General features: G+C 31.5%; 1 protein-coding gene across 1 annotated transcript; it reads left to right on the top strand.

Moving 5' to 3' along the window:
- The first annotated feature begins 2,606 nt into the window (after nucleotides 1–2,606).
- On the top strand, nucleotides 2,607–20,946 carry LOC124371595 (phosphoglycerate kinase-like). Its single transcript, XM_046829945.1, has 8 exons — nucleotides 2,607–2,764; nucleotides 3,888–4,091; nucleotides 14,286–14,430; nucleotides 14,532–14,731; nucleotides 17,147–17,285; nucleotides 18,707–18,963; nucleotides 19,830–20,029; nucleotides 20,759–20,946. Exons 1-8 carry the CDS (start codon nucleotides 2,703–2,705, stop codon nucleotides 20,797–20,799), a joined length of 1,248 nt encoding a protein of 415 aa, XP_046685901.1. The 5' UTR covers nucleotides 2,607–2,702; the 3' UTR covers nucleotides 20,800–20,946.
- The last annotated feature ends 238 nt before the right edge of the window (nucleotides 20,947–21,184 follow it).

Below are 21,184 nucleotides of genomic sequence, written 5' to 3'. Positions count from 1 at the left end.
TGTTGATATTTTTTAGCTGGCACATAAATTTTAGCCAAGGTGAATGCTAAGTATGAAGATACGATTTGTGGTAGTTAAAAAATGCTTATAGATATTATAAATATCATGCGTATCTCATGAAGATTAAATATGATTCTTTTTTACGCCTTCATTTGTAAGTAGAGAAAGTTTCCTAAGAGCATGTAGTCTACAAATGACGAGACAGTATGACGGCCTCTGGCTTGCTGAAAACCTTCTCAAACACTCTGTTCTGATTATTAAAGTAATCCCGCACATGTGTTATCTGAACATTCAATTAACCATTCATGATATTATAGATGCAGTATTATTGTTAAAATGTTATTAAAATCCTACGTTGTTTAAGGAGTTAATAAGCTTAATCTGATGTAGCAGTACTCGCTAAAGATGAGGGATACCTCAAGATAATGAACCGAACCTGTTTGTCCTACATTGACTCTTCAGGCTTACTCAATCTCAGTCCAGATATTATTACAAGTGAAACCATTGTTGTTGTTTGGAAAGCTTTGTTCTTGAGGCCTTTCAAAAATTATTGTCAGCGTCGATGGCATAGCCAAGATCAAATTTTCCACAAATGCTCTGGACTTAAACTTTCATAGGGGGGCTTTTGAACTAGTGGCCACAGGCCATTTTCAATATGCAAGTAGGAAGGGCCATCAGATCTCTATACAAAATATCATCCTACATTGCTAAATCTAAACAAACGAAGCAACTGAAATATCGTAATGAGTAGTAGAACATGTACGGACAATGCCAGTAAAATTTAAAATGGTTTATTCGTAACTAGATTTGAGTCTGGTGTGAATGACTACAACGTTGATGGATGTGGCGTGTCTTTAGCTGCTATAACCAGGTTACAGACCAAAGTTAGGAGCACAATTGTTTTAACATATCTGTACCTGATGGGAGTATCATAAAGTCAATAAAGTCAAGCGATTTTTTTATTTGTCCATTCAACGTTTTATCCAATAATATCCTAAATATGTTTTAGAATTATTGAAGAAAGCTCCGAAGTGAGCAAACGGAGTGATTTAATTTATTTTCAGTACTAAAATAACAGTGGAGTAAGGACCGTATTTAATATTTTCATTAGGTGTACCATCAGATAAGACATCTGCAAGAAACTTTTTAGTACCAAAATTTATCTTCAATGCTTCAAACTATACTGAAATGATTAACTGGTCTAATAGTTTTATTTCATCTACACTATTGATGGAAAATGTAGGAAATGTCGTATTGTGTCATTTTTTAAAACGAAACTGTTTCCACAGTTTGAGTTCACCAAGTTCCAAATTTCACAACCCTGAAGTGCCTAAAATTTGTGACTGAAGCTTCATAAATCTATTACTATCTCGGATCTCAATAGCAACATTTACTGGAATATCTTATTTCAAAGACTAATAATTGTTGACTTAGGTTTGTTTTGTTTAAAGTTTAATTTATGCTTATTGTTGTTTGTTTTAAATATTGTAAATAGCTGTCTTTCGTGGTTGGATGTAGTAAGTCCTCATGGTGAATTCTGGGTTGAAATTTAACCGTATTGTTTCTATTCCATTACAAGTAATGAGTTGCACAAAGTACAAAATTCAGAAGAAATCTTTGAAGAATATCAAATATTTTTACGTAAATAAGTAGTTGATATCTGTCTAATTTTACATAATTTTGTTAAGTTTAGAGCCAATGTGCGACCTATGGATACTGTAAAACTAACTTCTATACTGATATTTTTGTATCACTGAGCAATAACAAATGGTCAGAAAAAGTCCTATTTCTTTCAAAATTCTTCCATTGTAAAAAAATTTAAGAATTGAATCTAAGCACTATCAGTGTCCGACGTCTTTTCCACTCAGCTTCTGATTGATGTTATTTATGTGTTAATAAATAAAGATAAATTAGACATCATTGCACTTACGCGTGTGTTTTGTTCAGGTTTCATGATAACACATTTTCCTACCACCTGGAAAGCTGCAATTTGTCCCACCGTGGATCTAAAAATAGAATCCCCTAATTCTATACGTTTGCACTACTCCTGCAGTATAGGTTCTGCCAAAGATACAAAAAGTTAAGAATTGATGTAATGAGATGTTACCATCTAGCTTCTCCACGCCAGCAAGGATACAAATTTTGTTTTTGGAAACATTAGAAGTTTTGAGTTGCTCTATATCCTTTAATACCATTTTGGGAAAAGGATAAAGTAAGAACACTAATAATAAAATTCAAATAATTTACTACAGCTCTCGATAAGGATTATATGATATCTTAACAGTATATTTATTATGTGTAAATTCCGATTTTTCATAATTCTTCGTATTATTTGAAATCTATGTTTGCTTTCCCCTGACTCTGTGAATACTAGATCAATCTGTATAAACATGCAGAAGAAAAAATGAAGATACAAATGGGCAGAACGTTCAACACGATCCACTTATTGTGTTTGCTATTTATTTTCAATCAAGAGTTTGATGCTCTCGACAAGTCACAAAACCTGCGTTACTGTGATAAATGAGCTCAAAGTTATATAAATATATATTCTAAAAGAGATGACAGCTGATTTATCTAACAGCTGTTTGTTGATTACTGTTGAATATTGACTGCCGCCTTTAATATTATTTGTATATTACGTAAACAAATGTAATATATCTTCGTTTTAAAAGTATTTTAAATTTTATAAACTGTGAAAAAACATGATGCAACGTAAGATTAGTGTTGATATGATAAATTTGGCAGGAAAAAGGGTTCTGATAAGGTACTTCTATGTATTTTACCAATGGATAGAAATAAGTGTTTTAGTTTTAAATCTAGTTTTATGATTGGTTATTGAGGTTAACCATAGAACGACCATATAAAAAACTAGTGATGCAAAATGATATACACTGCATTATGCTTTTTTGAGGTGGAGGTCACACGAAATCCAAACAGTTTTAGAACAATGAAAATATAGTCTGACATTTTACTAACAACCTTAATATTAAATCAAATTGTACACTCAATGCGCTTTCATTTTAAAATGTCAAAACCAAATATACTAAACTGTAGATAGATTACACAGTCGTTACATTCACAAAACCAGACAGAACACTTATGTCTGGTCCACTCATGGATAGTCCATATCGAATCGGTGGCGGTGGACGCGGCAGTATGAATCGAGATATTTTCAAAGTAATAACAAAGTAATTGAATTTTTATTCAAAAGACATACTATTTTGAGTATTAATTATTAGATACGAATGAGCACGTGTAGAATTAAACTCTTTGTCATAAATATTAATAAATTCAACTTTTGTGAAGTCGCTTAATGAGGAAACCTTCGCTTTCGAAAGGCCTCGCACGAAAAATAAATAAATTGAAAATGTTATGTATTATTTACAATTATTAATATTTATAACTTTTTCCAATTGCTCCAAGAGTCTTCAAAAAACTCTTTGTTGTTTACGAAGTCTAGTTAAAAGCATCAAAAAATAGTAATACATTCAATACAATTAATTACATATTTGTTACACAATAATATTTGAAATTGTTAATATAGATACGATAAAGCTGTGTTTTAAAGCAAAACACTATATTGGCTTGATTTTGGGTCCGTTAGAACAATAAATAGTAGCTCCCAACAACTTGTACTTTAAACCCAAAATAAAACCTTTATAACGTTCTTTACTATCTTAACTATCAAAAAGTGGTTTTCCAACTACAAACTTCAGTTTGGTTATAGAACCTTACTGTATTTAATGTTTTCCTTTGATTTTTCACTAACAAATATTGACTTCTTAACAATTGGAACACGAATAATGAACTTTATGTACTAAACTTAATTATCAGGAAGTCGTTGTTTTAAAATTCATTTCGATTTCAACAAAATAATGAATTTTCAGGACAGATTTCAACGTCCCAATGAAGGATGGTAAGATCACTAACAACCAGCGGATAGCAGCGAGTTTGGAGACCATCCAGTACGTCCTCAGCCACGACGCCAAGTCCTTGGTCCTCTGCTCTCACCTAGGGCGGCCAGATGGTCGTAAAAACCCCAAGTACACTCTGGCCCCGGTCGCCGAGGAACTTTCAAACTTGTTAAAAAGGTATTAGAGTACTATTTAATAGGAATAATATACGTATAAAATATTTACTAGAGGTGCTTGCTGGTGAACTACTCATTTAATATTATTCTTCATAGTCTGAACATTCTTTAACATTTTTTGTGAAATTAGAATTATAGAATACGAAGTTAACAATTAATATCTCGTATGATGCTGTTTACATCTCTTTGAATTAAAATGATAATGACAGAATACCAGAGAGAAATATCAATAAAACTACAAAATAAAATAATCAAATAGTTTTCATTTTACACTTTTGGGCACAAAGATTTTATTTATTAAAACCACTCTAGGTATACTAGTAATACTATGTAAGCTATTTGGCTCGCTAACGTCACAGACCCAAATGGGGTAATGTGGAGTAGCTTTTGTAAAATCGAAAATATGCATTTTGTTCGTTTGCTAACCCTATATTATTCGTGACTAAGAAAAAGTAGTACATTTCATAAACTTGTCGCTAACATTTTAATTTTAAACTATATTTCGTAAACTGATAAAACGGAAAAGTAACAATAAGTTCAGTTTTAAAACATTTTAAGTACCTATAGAAAGAAAAAAACTGAATGTGTTTTATACTCAATAACTTCCAAAAATTAACTTCCAGGAATTTCTTTTGTCATATTCTTGCATTTATTTATTTTCCCATTTTAACATTTAGGTTCAAACATTTTGGATTTTGGGGTTATGTGCCTGGTATCAGAGATTTTAGCTAAACGCATACGTTTACAGAAAGATGGCCCTCAAAAGTGAAATCGAATATTCCAAGATTTTAATTTTGTTAGTAATGTTACATTGACAATGTTTCAAAATTCTTGATGCTTATTTATCATCAATGTGTTAAACATTAGCCTGTATGTTTAATGTATATCTAGGGAATACTTATGTATCTTCTAAATATGAAAAAGTGTTCCTGTGACAAATGTCTAACATATAATCTCGCATCAACTACAGAAGAATAATTATTCACATGTCCAGCAATTATCGCATCCAACTCCAACTATTGTTTTCTGGTACAAACCGTATATTTTCTATATATGTACGTTGAGGTAGAAATACCTGTACAACAACACTTCTTGTTTGAACACTTTAACAATACTTCTAGGAATTACATGTCTAGTAAATATTTGAGATCCAAAATATCTTAAATTATTTTAAATAAGTGACTAAGGGGCTACGTGTGGAAACTTCGTTAAGTACCTACAAATCAAGTGCGTTAAACCTATACCTTTCACTTAATAGCCAACTTCATCCACGGATATTATGTAGTCACTAGTTAACAGGCACATCTTTCACGTATTATGGAGTAAAAAATACATTCATATAGCAAACTCTAAGTATCTAAAACATGGTCATACATACCAACTCTCGATCTTATTTACATTTTGACACAACTTTTATCCACCTATGGGCTAGAAAAAATTCATTTGTATATGTCCGTTTATCTGTCTGCCAGTCTGCACGACGTGACGTTACGAAACGAACTAACTACAAACTTGATTTTTATATAAAGCATCATTTCTAGTTATACAACCCTGAGTTATTATTAACCTATTAACGCATGTAGCGTAACTACTACAATATATAACATCATCTTTTGGTGACTTAGTGTGTAGACTTTTATTATTTAAACAAAAATATGAATACCATGTAGAAAGATATCCAAAGAGTTGCGTTATATTTTGCGTATTTTTGCATCGAATGGATGAATTTGAACGTGCAACTGAGATTTTTTGTTTTTACTGTTCCTATCACGTATTTTCAACTGCCTAGTTGGTATACTTACACATAATCATGTATTCATTTAACAACCACGTCTTAGAAATCATCATAAATAAATAGTTTAAATAAAACTGTGACAGACAAATAAAGATGCCAAAGAGCCTTCCTATGCAGAGAAGGAGGGGGAGAATTAGATTGCATTAATTGCTTTCGCTATAGAACATAAACTGATGAAACATTACGTCTTTGTGGATTATTACAATTACTGTAGTTGAAGAGAATGAAGCTTAAAATTGAATAGACACATAAAAGAAATTATGAAAACTTTGAGTAATAATTTATATTACTTTCATTAATCATAGCAAAGCACTTATAATTTAGCCACTGTGCATATGTTATGTTAGGAATGTAATTGATATCTTGAAATATTAGCATGAATGGTCATTGACAACCCCGTAAATACCTTGGCTTGGCTGACGATTATACTAGTTACTGTCACTATTACCTTAAATTGGGCAATTAATTGTATTAAGTATTGTTACTGAAAGCAAATTTTGCTTTACCAGGCTTGTGCTATTTTTCCGTATTGAGATTACGCCACAGTTAAATCGAGTCATAGCCGTCATATCAGTAAAAAAATTAGTTACGACAGTTACGACACAATAGTTTAAATTACTAAGTATCCATAGTACAAGTTATAAATGCACAAAATTACATAGCCACCATAGTACCAGTTACAAAAACAAAATGTTACAATAAAATACATAAAAAACCTTATAATTAACAAATTCAGACTTAAATTCTCTTTTTACTCTCTACCAAAATTATTTAATTCTCTTCATCAGTCCGTTAGAAATTATAATATTTTTAAATCGTTTAAAGATATTTAAAAGGATCACTTGGCTACAGAGCTGTCTTTAGTAAACAGGAGGCCCACGAAGAGATCCCAATATGATTCACCAGTGGTTACTTAATTTTATTGTTTTTTTTCTTGCTGTTTTCTTAACGTTTTCTGTTATATAAACGTTTTTATTATTGAATTTCTTTCTTCAATCTATTTAAAAACCAACATTTTTTTATATAATAAAACAATAATTTTGTTTTGTAAACCAATAACAATTTAAAAAAACTTTATTTATTTTAAATTATTTAAAGAAAGTCTTTTTAATGTTCATTTATTTATTGTTTGATGTATTGAACAAATTGTACACAAAAAACCTTATGTTCAACTGTGTGAATATTCAATTCAGTTCCATACACGATACATGAACATTATAATACGAAATATGGCACCAATATGCTTACCATTGTATAATATAACACCAATTATACACCACACTCACACTCAAATTGGAATGAATGTAAATGACCTACCAGAGCGTAGTGAGGGAGGTAATATGGTTGATGTATTGGTAGGATTGTACCTCAAGACACAGCTAATGCAATGTAATTACAGGTACAGCTTGGAATCAGATTCATACCTTTTGTTCTGTGTCAAGCGCGTTTCATTAAAACCACGTTTACCTTCTCTTAACCGTTACATTTTCAATATATATTGAATATTTTTATTTCAATTATTATTTACACTTAATTGCACAAATCTAAGGCTTTGTATAAAACAGTGCTATGTTAAATTAATTATATAAACAAAGTTTTGAATTTGCAGCATTGTGTTGGTTAAAACTGGAAACCTTTTCGATCTCATATTTTAATTAAGTTTTCTTAGATGTGTTTATAAAAGTTTGTAATGTGTCCTATCATTACAACAGATTAATTTAAGATTTCCATGTTTTCCTCTGTGGGCCATCCCCCCATGGTTGGCATGTCATGGTAATAGCAAGGAAAAATAGTTTACATAGCCATATGACACTGTGCAAAGTTTATAGATGTTATCTGCTATGGTTTGTAAAATATTAAGCTGTACCCAGACTCTTAATGATAACTTAGGTCTAACCTACATTAAAAGCCTAAAACTTCAAAGATTAGTCTTCAAATCCGATATATAATTTCATTACAATAATTTTGATAAATCTTTTCCAGCTGATCACGGAAATCCGCAAATAATCGAGGTTATACCCACTTATCTACGTCTCACAGAATATCTATGAATATTGGATGGCAAGGATTGAAATGTGTAATGTAGTTATAAGTGTAGAAATAGTTCTTGAGTTATAAGTGCTTGCTCTCAAATAATTTTAAAACATCATACTGTTCAGCCTAGTTTAACACTAACACATTTTTATTTACAGATTTCGTCACACTAGCGTCTTTTACAACATAAAGATTACTATAGGAACTCAATAATGGACTATATAATGTGTTTACAGGTTAATGTATTTTACTTCGTATAAACTATGTTTGCCATTGCTATTTACAGTAGACAACCCATTAAACCACTAAACACAATACCAATAAAAAAAACTATAAATAAAATATAAATCTCAACCCGTCACACGAAATTGTAGTCGTTAATTTTGTTATTGTTGATTGTTACAAAAAGTTTTGTATGTCTAATTTATGCCTCCTTCCTAAAGGCATTTACGTTTTATCTATTCCGTCTCAGAACTAAACCATGAGATTTTGTAGCCGTTTGGAATCTTTCAAATTATTACATACACACACTACATTGTTACACTATGACATAAGTTCTATTTTCGGGTAACCTTTAAAGCTAGAACCAAATGAAGTTAAATCCGACTTTCATTCAAAGTCCCAATTTCATTCATGATAATACATTAGGCTAAACTCATTAAGAAGGCCATTTTTACTCTGCAATCACACATTGTCATTGTCAATCACATAGATTTTGTAATCTGTTCAGAGGTGGGAATATTCTTTGATCACAAATATTTCAGGAATGTTTAGAATAACTACGCTGTTTCAAAGAGATAGTTTACAAGTCAGCTGTTATACGAAGGAGAAAGGCGTTCCAACCACTAGTTCCAATTAGTCTTTCATACGAGAATTTTGTAATGCAGATTTAGACGTCTATATAATATCTCATTTCTTTTTCATTGATTGGCTTTAGTATTTTGGAACAAGAAAATTATACTATTATGAAACACAAATCTTTAGAAATACAAATCTGTACAGTTAATCTGGCTTGTTTCTGACTGATCAATGCGTGCTTACAATATCTTTATCTGCAAAAAAATGACTGGTACATGGTTATTTCTTGCAGGAGGTACTGTAGTAATAGTAAAATTATTTTATTTTTGACTTAAAAGTCTTGAATATTCGAAATGAATTCTAGAGAGAGGGAGAATCTCGGGAACGGCTGTATGAGTATAACGATTCATCGATTGACCTGTTACATTGTGTCAGCAGCAGTGTTCCTGAACGATAATTGGGACGGCATTGTACCGATGACACGTCAGCATATCTACCTGCCTATCGCTGGTTTGATGTTGTTAGTCAGCAATAACACATTGCATTGCGAGTACATAGTTCGTTTTGAACATTTAGTTCTGTTACAGTACAAATTATTATTATTATTTGCGTGATCAACTATAATTTGTACGTACTGAGCCATGTACGGGATATACTGTACACTGCACCAACACATATATATAATCCTGTATGCTCATGAACCATCGGATGGCAAAGTATGTTGTGATCATTTTGAACGGTAAACTTAACAGATTATTAACTTTATATTGATTATTAAACTTTATTATAACCTCTATTCTTTAAATTGCAATAAAACTTAAAGTTATGGTCTGTTAATATTTGGTTTGGTTCCGTTTTCTAAGAAACTCTGTAGCAGCTACACATAAGTCATCAATATTTACTTTTTTAACTACTAACCTTTAACTTGAATGTTCAGTTAGAATTTTTTTATGTTTCGTTTCATAACAAAGATAAATCATGTGATATTTTGCCGGGACTTGAGCAGAGAAAAAAGAAGAAAATCTTTATTTCCTCTCAGAATTTTGCATATTTTTACGTGCTTTTAACCAACCCGCTCATAAATACTACCACTAATTCTTCAAACGAACGAAAATTAGTTAGGAATGGTTAGAAAACACTTGAGTCACGACACAACTGGGTGGTTGTATTGGAACTGGAATATTGTACTGCTTTGTAATAACGTTTATCATGCTGTCACAACTTTTTATTCGCTTTTTTATTTGTGTTTCGATGAATATGCCAAGATACGTGCAAGTGGATCGTCTAAATATCTATGTTGGTGTGTTCAAATTATTAATCAAATAAAATAAAAGGCAAGATTAGAATATTTTGCTTTAGGCAATTACAGATCTTACAAAAATATCGGCGACTTTGAGCAACTGTAATGACCTGAATCAAGGTAGCGTACGCTAATTATCTGTCGAGAACTGAAGATCTTTAAAATATGATTCGCGGAAATTCTGGCTCTTTTTAGGGGTCAAGGAAAACACAGCAAATAGAACTCGATAAATGGACCTTCTTGGGCGGCTGAAAAAGTTTCTAATGGCTTGCGTGTAGAGTCGGCGTTTGCGCTGTATTTTGGTTCGGTGACGAACAGGAGAGCCTCGATATGATGGTGGCTGGGTCTGCGTTCAGCTGATATTGGGTGTTCAGCATCTGGATATCAACCATGTTACTGTGAAGCAGGTTATCGCTGCAGTTTGGAGGCTTCTTTCTTGACGTTCATTTGGACCCGATCTCATACAAGTTTATATGTTTAAAGGATGTTATTTCAAGGACATAATTTCAAAACCACTTTGCGATATGTTTAATTTGTGTATTTTATAAAGTAAATTTCCGGAGATTTAGAAAATAACAAAAATCACGCCATTATTAAGGAAAGGAAATCCATTAGATATTTTGAACTATACGCCAGTATCGGTTCTATCAACAACGGCTAAGGTGTTTTATCTCCTAAGAAGTTTTACAAAAGTCGTAAGCAATATGGGGTTTATACCAACTCGTTCAATAGTAAAAAACTTAGTGCATTTTATAAACTCCACTTTACATTGGCTGGACAAAAACATTCAAGTTGACACAATTTATACGGATTTCTATAAGGCTTTTGACAAAGTTAATCTTCTTTGAGTGGATAAGTTTCATAATACGGGCGTATTGAAGATAAGTGAATTGCAATTTAAAAACCATGTAAGGACCATTTCCAACAGTGCTTACAAGACGTTAGGCTTTATCACGCTTACAAACAGACTATTTAACGATCCTAACACGTTTGTCAGGTTGTTCAAAGCCTTAATTTGAGCGAAACTTGAGTTTGCTAGTGTTTTTTGGTTCCATTATACAGTATATTCAGTATATTTCTGTATACTCATAGAGAAAGTGCAAAAACGATTTTGAAGAGCTTTATATATCAAGTTTAGAAATTGCATGAACCACATTTCGCCTCTAAGATATAGTTTTCTGCTAAATTTATTTAGAATTGAGGCGGACAGTGGCTCATCTGTGTTTCTTGAGATGTGTGACGATTGGGGCATCGATGATACGGAGACGCTGGTCCCCGTGCCGACACGTGGTGGCAGAGCTAGCAGGGCGTTGTTTCTGGGCTGTTGTTAGGTCTGTAGCACACGCCTCCTCCCACATCATGGCATCTATTACGCTATATAACTCAGTAGCGGATGATAGTGTTGTGACATGGAGTCTGTCTTAGTTCAGGAGGCAATGTGTCGTTGCTCTTAATGGTTATATATAATTAATGCGAATTTGATACCCGTGACTTAAAGGCCGCCGGGCCAGTGTCTTCCCCTCCCCAGGAATTGGTAATTGAGTGTTTTTTATCATTAATACTACACTCGATTACTACTACTAAAATAAATCACTTTCATTAGAAAACTTCAATATTTATTAAATTTCACAGTTTTATTTTATTATGGATATATTTTGTTCTTTATTTATCCATCATTACACTCGTATACTTCGTTTTTATCTTTTTGGAAAGCTAAGCATAATATTATTCTGAGTATTCACCTATTTTTTTTGTAACTGGATGGGTTGGCATTTATTCTTTTTTTTAACTCAATCAACAGCTTCCCCTGTAGTTGGACTTTGTTGGGGCGGCTGGTTGCGATGTAATTTTCAATGCAAAGTCTTACGTTTCTTTTACAATTTTTTTACAATACTATTAGGGTTTATGATACTTTTTATAGTAAATTTGTAAGTTGATGTTATTAGTTTTTAATAATTCACATAAAATATTACGAACATACAGAACTATTTTATCTTTGTTTATTTTTCTTGTTTGAGATGTTGCGATCAATGATTGTTAAGCAGGGTTTTATTTCCTGTAAATTTACCGCAATATTGATTATAATTAAATATATTCCTTTGTAATTTAAGAGTTTTATTATATAAGAGTAATATGCGATTAATTGTCCGGTACTCTCAAGATACAATGAGATTGCGTAAAGCCATTAGTGAAGACTCTGAATTAGCATTTTACTCCCAGTTATGAGATATATTTAATTCAAATCCAAACGTTTAATATTTATCTTATATTATACAAATTCAATAACACGTTGAACCTTTTTCAATTTATTGTTTAAAAACACAAAATTATAAACGTTACGAACAATGAAGGAGGAGGAGCTCTCCTTATTGGAATATAAATTTTCTATTATTTTACTAAAGAAAAAGTCACAATTATCAAATAATTTGTGTATTTTATCACGAGGCCTTTCGACATCGAAGATGCCATCATCAGGTGTGAATAAACAATTGAAAATAAATATCAGCTGAGTCAAACTTAATACAAAATTTATATGGTTAAAAGTAAAATAAAATAAAGTAAATATTAGTATATGTATATATATATATATATATATATATATATATATATATATATATATAAAATCTTTGGTCAAAAAAGAATTTAGTTATATTTTAAAGGAATGGTGAATTTTGAATCGGTCCAAAATCATTGTTTAATATTTTTTCTTTATGTTTTGTTATGTATAATGTTTCATATGCTTCGAGTTCTTCTTGTTTATGGACTTGTTTTAATAATGTAAAGTTTTTAAAGGTGTGGTTTGTTTCAAATGCATGTTTGGCAATAGCTGATTTTTCAGTTTGCCCATATTTATAATATCTTTCGTGTTCTTTAAATGTTTTTTTAATGTTTATTTTCAATTGTTTATTCACACCTGATGATGGCATCTTCGATGTCGAAAGGCCTCGTGATAAAATACACAAATTATTGGATAATTGTGAGTTTTTCTTTAGTAAAATAATAGAAAAGTTACGAACAATGTTTGTAAATAAATTACGTTTGAGTGCATATTTTTATTTTTATTTTCTCATATGGGCTCGTGATACAATTAATTATACATTTAAAATGGAACTGAAAATCTCACATGATTTATTAATAAAAAGATATTAACAACTATTAGCAATTCACTGTTGTTTTTATAGGGTAGGAATCCATTCGAATTTAATTCCTTCAGGTTTCTCTGTAAATCTAAATGTGTCATATGTGAAATAAAGGCGGTTTTGGCGGAATAACCAAATATAGCAGTCTAACCAACTACTGCTCTGATTTCCAAATATTCGGTTCGCTATTCCCCCCTACCAAACTCAGCTTAAACTAATTTAAAGTATCTGTGGTTTGGTGGAAGTAACTTCAAATATAAGGCTCAATGAAATATCGTTGTTTTTTATGTTTACAAATACGTCAAACATACAATTTGATAAGGACTTATATAAAATTATGTATCGTATATTTTTATCATATCAATTTATTAGTTTTCTTAAAACTTTTTTTGATCCGATGGTGTAATAAGCATATTTAATGTTACCAAATACTTATTTTACTTATGGCGAAAATCTCATGAGAAATTGTGGACCGAGAAAGTGGTCGTATAATAATATTTGGCGAGTCTTTGGGAAAATGATGTATTTGAACACATTTACCGTTACCAAACCGTTACTTAACTTTATATTTGTACGTTGGATGCTATTTCTTATACCATTTATTCTTTTAATTTAAGTCAAGTTTTGAAAAATGTATTATTTTAAATGAATATTTGTTTCACTTTTTCATAAGTGTTTTTTAATTTTGAAAAAATCGAAATATATAGGCTTTTTACTCAATACATTATAGTTAAAAAATACAATTGGGTTTCTATAAAAAGTCATGTCAAATTTAACGCACAATAGACTGAGATAAAATAATGAGACGTTTTAATATTCCTATACTTTCTCAACTTATACATACAACTAATAAGGAAAGCTTTAATTTAAATTGCGTGGAAAACGACTTTCTTGGTAATAAATTAAAAGGTCTCTCGCTGGTCAAATTGGCATTTGTCCTACTCGAATCGCCAAAGTTTATGTGTATTTCTTTCGAACACCACTTATTCTCACATTGCAAGGACAGCAAAAATTATAGCGCTGTTAATGTTTTAAAAGCTGTTCACAGGGAAACATTATTCATTTGAAAAACACTTTTAAATTATTGATTTCATTTTTACTTGCATCAAGATAAGAAATATGTTTCAGGTACGTGCACTTTATGTCCGACTGTGTCGGTTCAGAGGTTGAAGCCTACTGCGCTGATCCAAAACCTGGTTCAGTTATTCTGTTGGAGAATCTGAGATTTCACATAGAAGAAGAAGGAAAGGGTGTGAACGAGAAGGGTGAAAAGGTACGCTTGGGCAATACACGTAAACACTACCATAAATCTTGAATTATGTATGGCCGTTTTCAGGATTTAATGCTATTAACTTTCTGCAACCCGTGTTAAAGGTGAAGGCTTCCCCAGAGAACGTCAAGAAGTTCAGAGAGTCTTTACGGAAGCTCGGTGACGTGTATGTAAATGACGCCTTTGGGACGGCGCACCGCGCACATAGCTCAATGTTGGGCGAAGGGTTCGATCAGAGGACTGCTGGCTTCCTTCTTAAGAAGGAATTGAATTACTTCTCCAAGGCTCTTGAAAATCCAGAAAAGTGAGTTTTACAGATCGCTAATAATTTGCCAATTTTAATCTGTTATAGTCTGAACATCACATGTCCAACATCTGTGTATGTATTGTTACAACCTAATATCAATTAGTACTTAAAAAGTTGCAGGGGCCGTTGATTTAAAAAAAAATACAATTAAACTTGTGTTCCAACAACTGTTTTATTTCTTACTTTAAAACGCCAATATTTGTCTCTTCATTGTGAATAATGTCTAGTTAAATTTATCTAAAAATTAGTAGCTAACCATGACGTGGGACCACTAAAACTAAGGTAACTACAGTTTTTTTAACGTGAGCTCGCAACCATCTACGCATTGACTTATCAGTATCGGTTGATTGACAGATTTAATCCTCGTGTCGTGTTGGTTGAGGTCCGATTGATAAACAAGAATGACTATTCTCAATCTTTTAAATTGTAAAGGTTTCTGAAACATTGCAATTTGTTAAAAATAATAATATGGTACTAAAAATGTAGTTTATATAGTGGTTAAGTTTTCATCATTAATTATATCAATCGTTCTTTGTAATTAAACAGAAAATTAAACTTTTGTATTACTTATGACATAAGGGTATGCTGTTAAATAAAACAAAACTATCTTAAAACACTATCTGTTTTTAAAGGTTATGAATCAGGATTAAGAAACAAAATTATTTTCATGAACTGGTTCTACCTAATTGTTCTAGTAAATGTGACATTGTAAATATAAATTGCCTTTTTAGATATGTCAAAAGAAGTAAGTAGCCTTTGGGATAGCTGAAATATTAATTTATTCTCATAGGATTTACATGTACTATTTGTATAACACTGTTCGAGATGAAAAGAAAACATTTTTAAATACAAAATATTCAGTTAATGCTCTAAGCATTCAAAAATACTTTCTGTTATTTAATAATATATTCTCTTGTATATTAAATGGAAAATACGTACTATGCTGGTCAACGAACTTATTTACAAGGTATTTGTTGTACCAATTCATATCATCATTTTGAGCGTGTGGTGGTTTTGAACTCTGGGGGTCAGGTTAAATCCTCCTTAAACTAAAATACTTGTTGCTAAGTGCCAAATCATTAGTAATTAAAGTCAATACCTGGTTGAAGTAACAGTAGTAAACTAATTTAAATACTTCATTTTATATATATATATATATATATATATATATATATATATATATATATATATATTGTAATAATATATTTATATATAATATATATTTTGTAATTTTATATATATATATTATATATATATATATATATAAATTACAAAAGGTTTAAGAAAACTAGAGATCAGTCAACCAACACTTGAAACTTATGTGTGTAAAACCATTTACTACAACTAAATTCAACATCAATACTCGTATATAAAAAAGGAAAATAAACAATTGAATTTACAGAATTTACTTGCCAAGAAGCATACGTAATTTTAGCATTAAGCATGGCAACAAAGTTAAACCAATCCTTACAGGCTTAAGTTTAATTTTGTGGTTTCTCAAGGTTTAGATAACAGTTATTAATTTCAAAATCATTTCATTTACTTATATTTCTAAAACTTGAGAAGTGTGAAACTCGAGAGTAGAAGGAGAGTTTGTGCCGACAACCAGACTAGTGTATTCAGCATAATTCATTATTAGGGTGTTCAGAAAAGGTGTAACAAACTTTTGTAGATGATTATTTGTGCTCATTATTTGAAACTAAACGTTTCTTACAAACATAGGTAAAAATGTGCCACTAGGCCGCTAGCCACCACGTTCTAATAAATATTAGTCAAGTTACAGGTGCTTAACTTTTTACATACGTTGTAATAAGAAAATAGAAACGTCAAAAAAATAGCTGTGTAATTTGCTTTAATATTATGAAATGGGGACGGTAAAACTTTAACAAAAGCTTTAAAGTTAAATAGTAACAAATAGTATGGTTATAGAACTTTACAAGATAGGCTACCAAGTATTTTATAATTTTTATTGCAATTCTAATTTTTTCTAAATTTTTTTATTCTCAAATCTCAAACTAGGTGCAAGGTTTGTTATCTGTTGCTTTATTAGTTCTAGAGAAAATATGTTTTTGTAAAAATTACAAAATGGGGACTAGTGGCTATACAACAAATTTTTTAACCTATAGTATAGTATATGTTTTTGTTTAAAACTATGAGTGCCACAAAAGTTTGTGTCCCTCTTTTCTAAACACTCTGTATATTTCGCTATCCGATCAACTCGAGCGTGAGGACAACATGCAGGCTTATTGATAAAGTAAAAATATAATAGTCAGACCTCGCCTCTTCGTCTGAATTCTCTCCAAGATTTCAAGTAGAATTAGACTACTAAACCACAGCTTAAATAATTATCGATGATTTCCCGTTCCTTTAATGCATTAATGTGTTTCGCTCACAACATGATTTTTTTGACAGACCGTTTTTGGCGATATTAGGAGGTGCCAAAGTTGCGGACAAAATACTCCTAATTGAAAACCTCTTAGATAAAGTAACGGACATGATTATTGGCGGTGGAATGGCTTTTACATTTCTCAAAGAGATGAAGAATATGAAGGTAAGATGCTTCAGTGGTATTTCATTTATATTGCTTATTGATTCTTAAAACTATTATGAATAGAGTAGACTAATTATTATACTTATAAATCTCTCCTGTTGTCCCCAAAAAACATAGAACTTTCTCGGGTATGAGCAGGGCATCACATACTATATTGCCTAAATGCTAACTCCTATTCATACACCCAGAGGGCGTAGATAGAACCAGTGTTTAGTTTTGAGCATAATTTTACTATATGATCCATATGATCCTGCAAATCATGATGATGCCATCGGCTTTTCGTTAAGATAACAAAGCCACTTAAAGATAACTTATTAAAAGAGAGAACGGGTTGAAACAGGATTTTATTACTTCAAGAGATATTATTAGCGTTTAGAATAAGAGCTGTAGGCAATCTTTAAACAGGCACTAATAAGAACTACAAAAGATAAAATTGTGAATATTTACAGCATGTGTATGTTTTATACCTTCAGAGAGTTACATATTTATGAGTAATTATATATGACTTAAGTGCTTATATATGACTTATAGTGACTTATATATAACTTCATTTATAAATGAAATCTAATTGAAGAAAATAACAAACACGCTTAGATCATGACATTATTTTCTTACAAATAAAACTAATTTAATTCACTCCAGTTTTCTTTCTTTTCTACACTATAAAACCTTACAATTTTATCTCTAACTATTTTTATTTAATTACAAATTAAGTTGCTTCCCTCTCCTGGTGAAAGAATCAAAATAATATTTTATGTTTTTTGTGTTTCAATAATTGAAGATTATTATTCAATTCTTTGAAGATTAAAAAATATTATTACAATTGAAAAGTGACTATACTGCAGGCTCTGAGGTTACGTCGGAATATATATTGTAGTGTAGACGTCATCATTATTGATGGGTTATGAATTTAATTACTGTTTCCTAACTACAAATTAATAATAACCCTAAATACCCCAATAAGTTACCGGGCCAAGGAAATTAAAACTAAGTTTAGACCTTTCCTGATATTACTTAAATATTCATGAACAGCATGAAATTGAATGAAGGGTGCGTATAACTAAGAAGAACGCTTTGTCAAGTAAACTGGTGGCGCTCCCTTGTACAAGTTTTCCTAATTATGGAAATGGAATTTGGACATGCGAAAGATTTTCCAACTTGGTTTATTTCTTTATAACTTTAAAAGTATAAAAGTTTAAGTTTAAAATAAGTTATATAAAGCTGTTGTTAAAAATGTATTAGTCTTAAGAGACATTGACGTATTAACTAAATTAGCGTGGCTACATTTTAACGAAAAACAAATTGTGAGCCCAAAATTATAGTTTCAAATTGCTATTAAATTTAATGCTCTAGCTTTAATTAATTTGTTACAAATATATTTATTTATCTACTAAGCTACTCAATGATGTTTTTATTTAAAGATTGGGAACTCTCTGTTCGACCCCGAAGGTGCAAAGATAGTGAAGGACCTAGTGAACAAAGCCAACAAGAACAAAGTTAACTTGTACTTGCCAGTGGACTTTGTGACGGCGAGCAAGATAGCTGATGACGCTGCGGTCGGAGAGAGCACTGTGGAAGCGGGAATACCGGACGGCATGATGGGGGTTGACATCGGCAGTGGCACGGTAGACGTGTTCGTGCAGCCAATCAAGAAGGCAAAACTTATCGTCTGGAATGGGTAAGCAAGAGTTATTTAAATAACGGACGCATTAAATCCAAACAAGGGGGACGTATTAATATCTTCTATGTTATTACTGCTCCGATTTGTAGTGAAAATCATACATACATAATTGTAAATATTTTCCTTTCTTTAATATTCATAGTGTACTGAATTTTCTCATGTCCAAGAAACCATATCTTTAAAAATCTCTTATAAAGGGGGGGGAGTGTCTTTGTGACAGTTGTTCTTATAATAGCTGTTGACCGTAAAAATACCCCACATTTATCGATCAGCCTTGTAAATCATTAAATAAACAACTTTTCATCATTAGAAATCATTGAAGAAAAAAAATATTACTTTAAAATTTATTCAATATGATATTCTGAAGATGTTTGGTGAAAGCGCAAGTAACAATAATTGTTGTGATTTTAATTAAATAACATAGTTTGGTAATCTATTGCACAGAGTTACAATAAATTTAGTACAAACTATGTTTAATTAAGGGTGATGGGATTTGGTTAGAAAATGACATTTATTTATAGTTTTCAAATTTAAGTGTGCTCGTAATCCCACTGTTCCACAATAATGGTAAGATGGAGAACTAAGTTATGCATACACAATGCCAATTAAGTTTAATAATAGTAAATTCTAAGTAACTTACAAACGAACCCCGTGATACCTTATTTGCATAATGTTACGACTCGGGGTATTCGTGTGAGGAATAGACGAGAAGCGTTAAATATCAGGGACTAAACAGATATCGCAAATAAAGTAAATGTCATGACTCATGAAAACTCTCTAATTATTGCCTTAGCTAATATTCATTTTGCTTTCAAACTAACGTAAGCATTAATCCATGGTTAATAACTTTACAATGGTAACAGACCCCCAGGAGTATTCGAATATGAGAAGTTCGCTAACGGCACGAAATGCATGATGGCCGCCGTGGTGGAGGCTACCGCACGAGGAGCCGTTACCATCATCGGGGGAGGTGACACGGCCACGTGCGCTGCCAAGTTAAACACCGAGCCGCTGGTCAGTCATGTATCTACAGGAGGAGGCGCCGCCCTGGAACTGCTAGAGGGTAAGTTCCCTGGCAGACAATGATAGCCATGTGGATATAAAATACACCTCGATCACTGGCAATTACACCAATTACTTTATAACTAAGCATCATTATTGCTTTCAACAACGCCAAATGAGTCTTTGCAATAATGCTCTGAGCAAACTAACCTTGAAGCAGTGATAAAAAGTGTGTTCTCTGGCGTTGGTTTGTTGAGCATCTCTATTGTCTAGGGCTGAAATGTGTCCATGGAGGAGGAAAATATTCGAAGAACATCTGATGGAGGTTTATAGTTTTGAGTACTCCGATGCCAAGTGTAAGATGGGAGCCTTATACTCTCCAAAGTTTGTTGGATTAATAGTCTGTTATAGAGTGTGTGATAAAAACGGATATGAAAATAAATATTACTAATTATCTGACGATACGAGTTTTTTTTGTATCTAGTGTGTGATTTCAACTTTAGTACGCAGGTTTATTTGAGAGAATCTGCTACAAAGTGTATGATAATTCCCAAGAGAGAGGTAACTACTGGCGGGTTGGTTTAGAAGTTTGTCTGGTATCAAGTGTGTGATCATCACTCAGAAATTGTATTTTATTTGGCACCTTGTGTGTGACAGGAACATCTCGTACAAACTATTTGGTATACTTTTAGCCGTATGCAACCTGTAGATTTAACTAATAAAATTCCTATCAAGATGTTTATGTTAAACCATTATGTAATATTTTTAATTATTACTTATTTTATTGCAGGTAAGAATTTGCCAGGTGTAACAGCTCTTTCGGATAAGTGATTCTTCCACGCTAAATCTGTAATCTACAAAATACTTAACAACGAGGAAATGGAAATTTGAAATCACATTTTTTGTAATATTTAATAGAATAGTTATTCTTTCAGTTGTGAATATAAATTTGAATGAATATTATATCTTTAAAATCGACTATTGTGTTTTTTATTATTAAATCAAACTTTTCCACTATTGTGTAGCATTCGAGTGCTGCACATAATCTCGTACGTCGTAATATATTTGTGCTAAAATAGATTTTATAACATATGGAAAGGAATATAGACTTAAAATGTTATTGTTTTTTTTTTCTGTCAGTTTAATTGAAGTGTCTCATACAGACGTTCATATATTTTGACAAAGTCACTAAACAGAACATTTACATTCGAAAAAC

The sequence above is a fragment of the Homalodisca vitripennis genome, chromosome 1 (genome assembly GCF_021130785.1).
Source record: "Homalodisca vitripennis isolate AUS2020 chromosome 1, UT_GWSS_2.1, whole genome shotgun sequence".
Taxonomy (NCBI): domain Eukaryota; kingdom Metazoa; phylum Arthropoda; class Insecta; order Hemiptera; family Cicadellidae; genus Homalodisca; species Homalodisca vitripennis.
The sequence above is the reverse complement of the archived record's forward strand: the minus strand, read 5'-3'. Positions and strand labels throughout refer to the sequence as shown.

Bases quoted from the DNA above. Each gene is read 5' to 3' on its own strand.
- LOC124371595 (XM_046829945.1), top strand. From the start codon at position 2,703: ATGATGCAACGTAAGATTAGTGTTGATATGATAAATTTGGCAGGAAAA. The intron at 14,431-14,531 runs GTACGCTTGGGC...CCCGTGTTAAAG, and splicing joins TGAACGAGAAGGGTGAAAAG to GTGAAGGCTTCCCCAGAGAA. The intron at 18,964-19,829 runs GTAAGCAAGAGT...CAATGGTAACAG, and splicing joins AAACTTATCGTCTGGAATGG to ACCCCCAGGAGTATTCGAAT.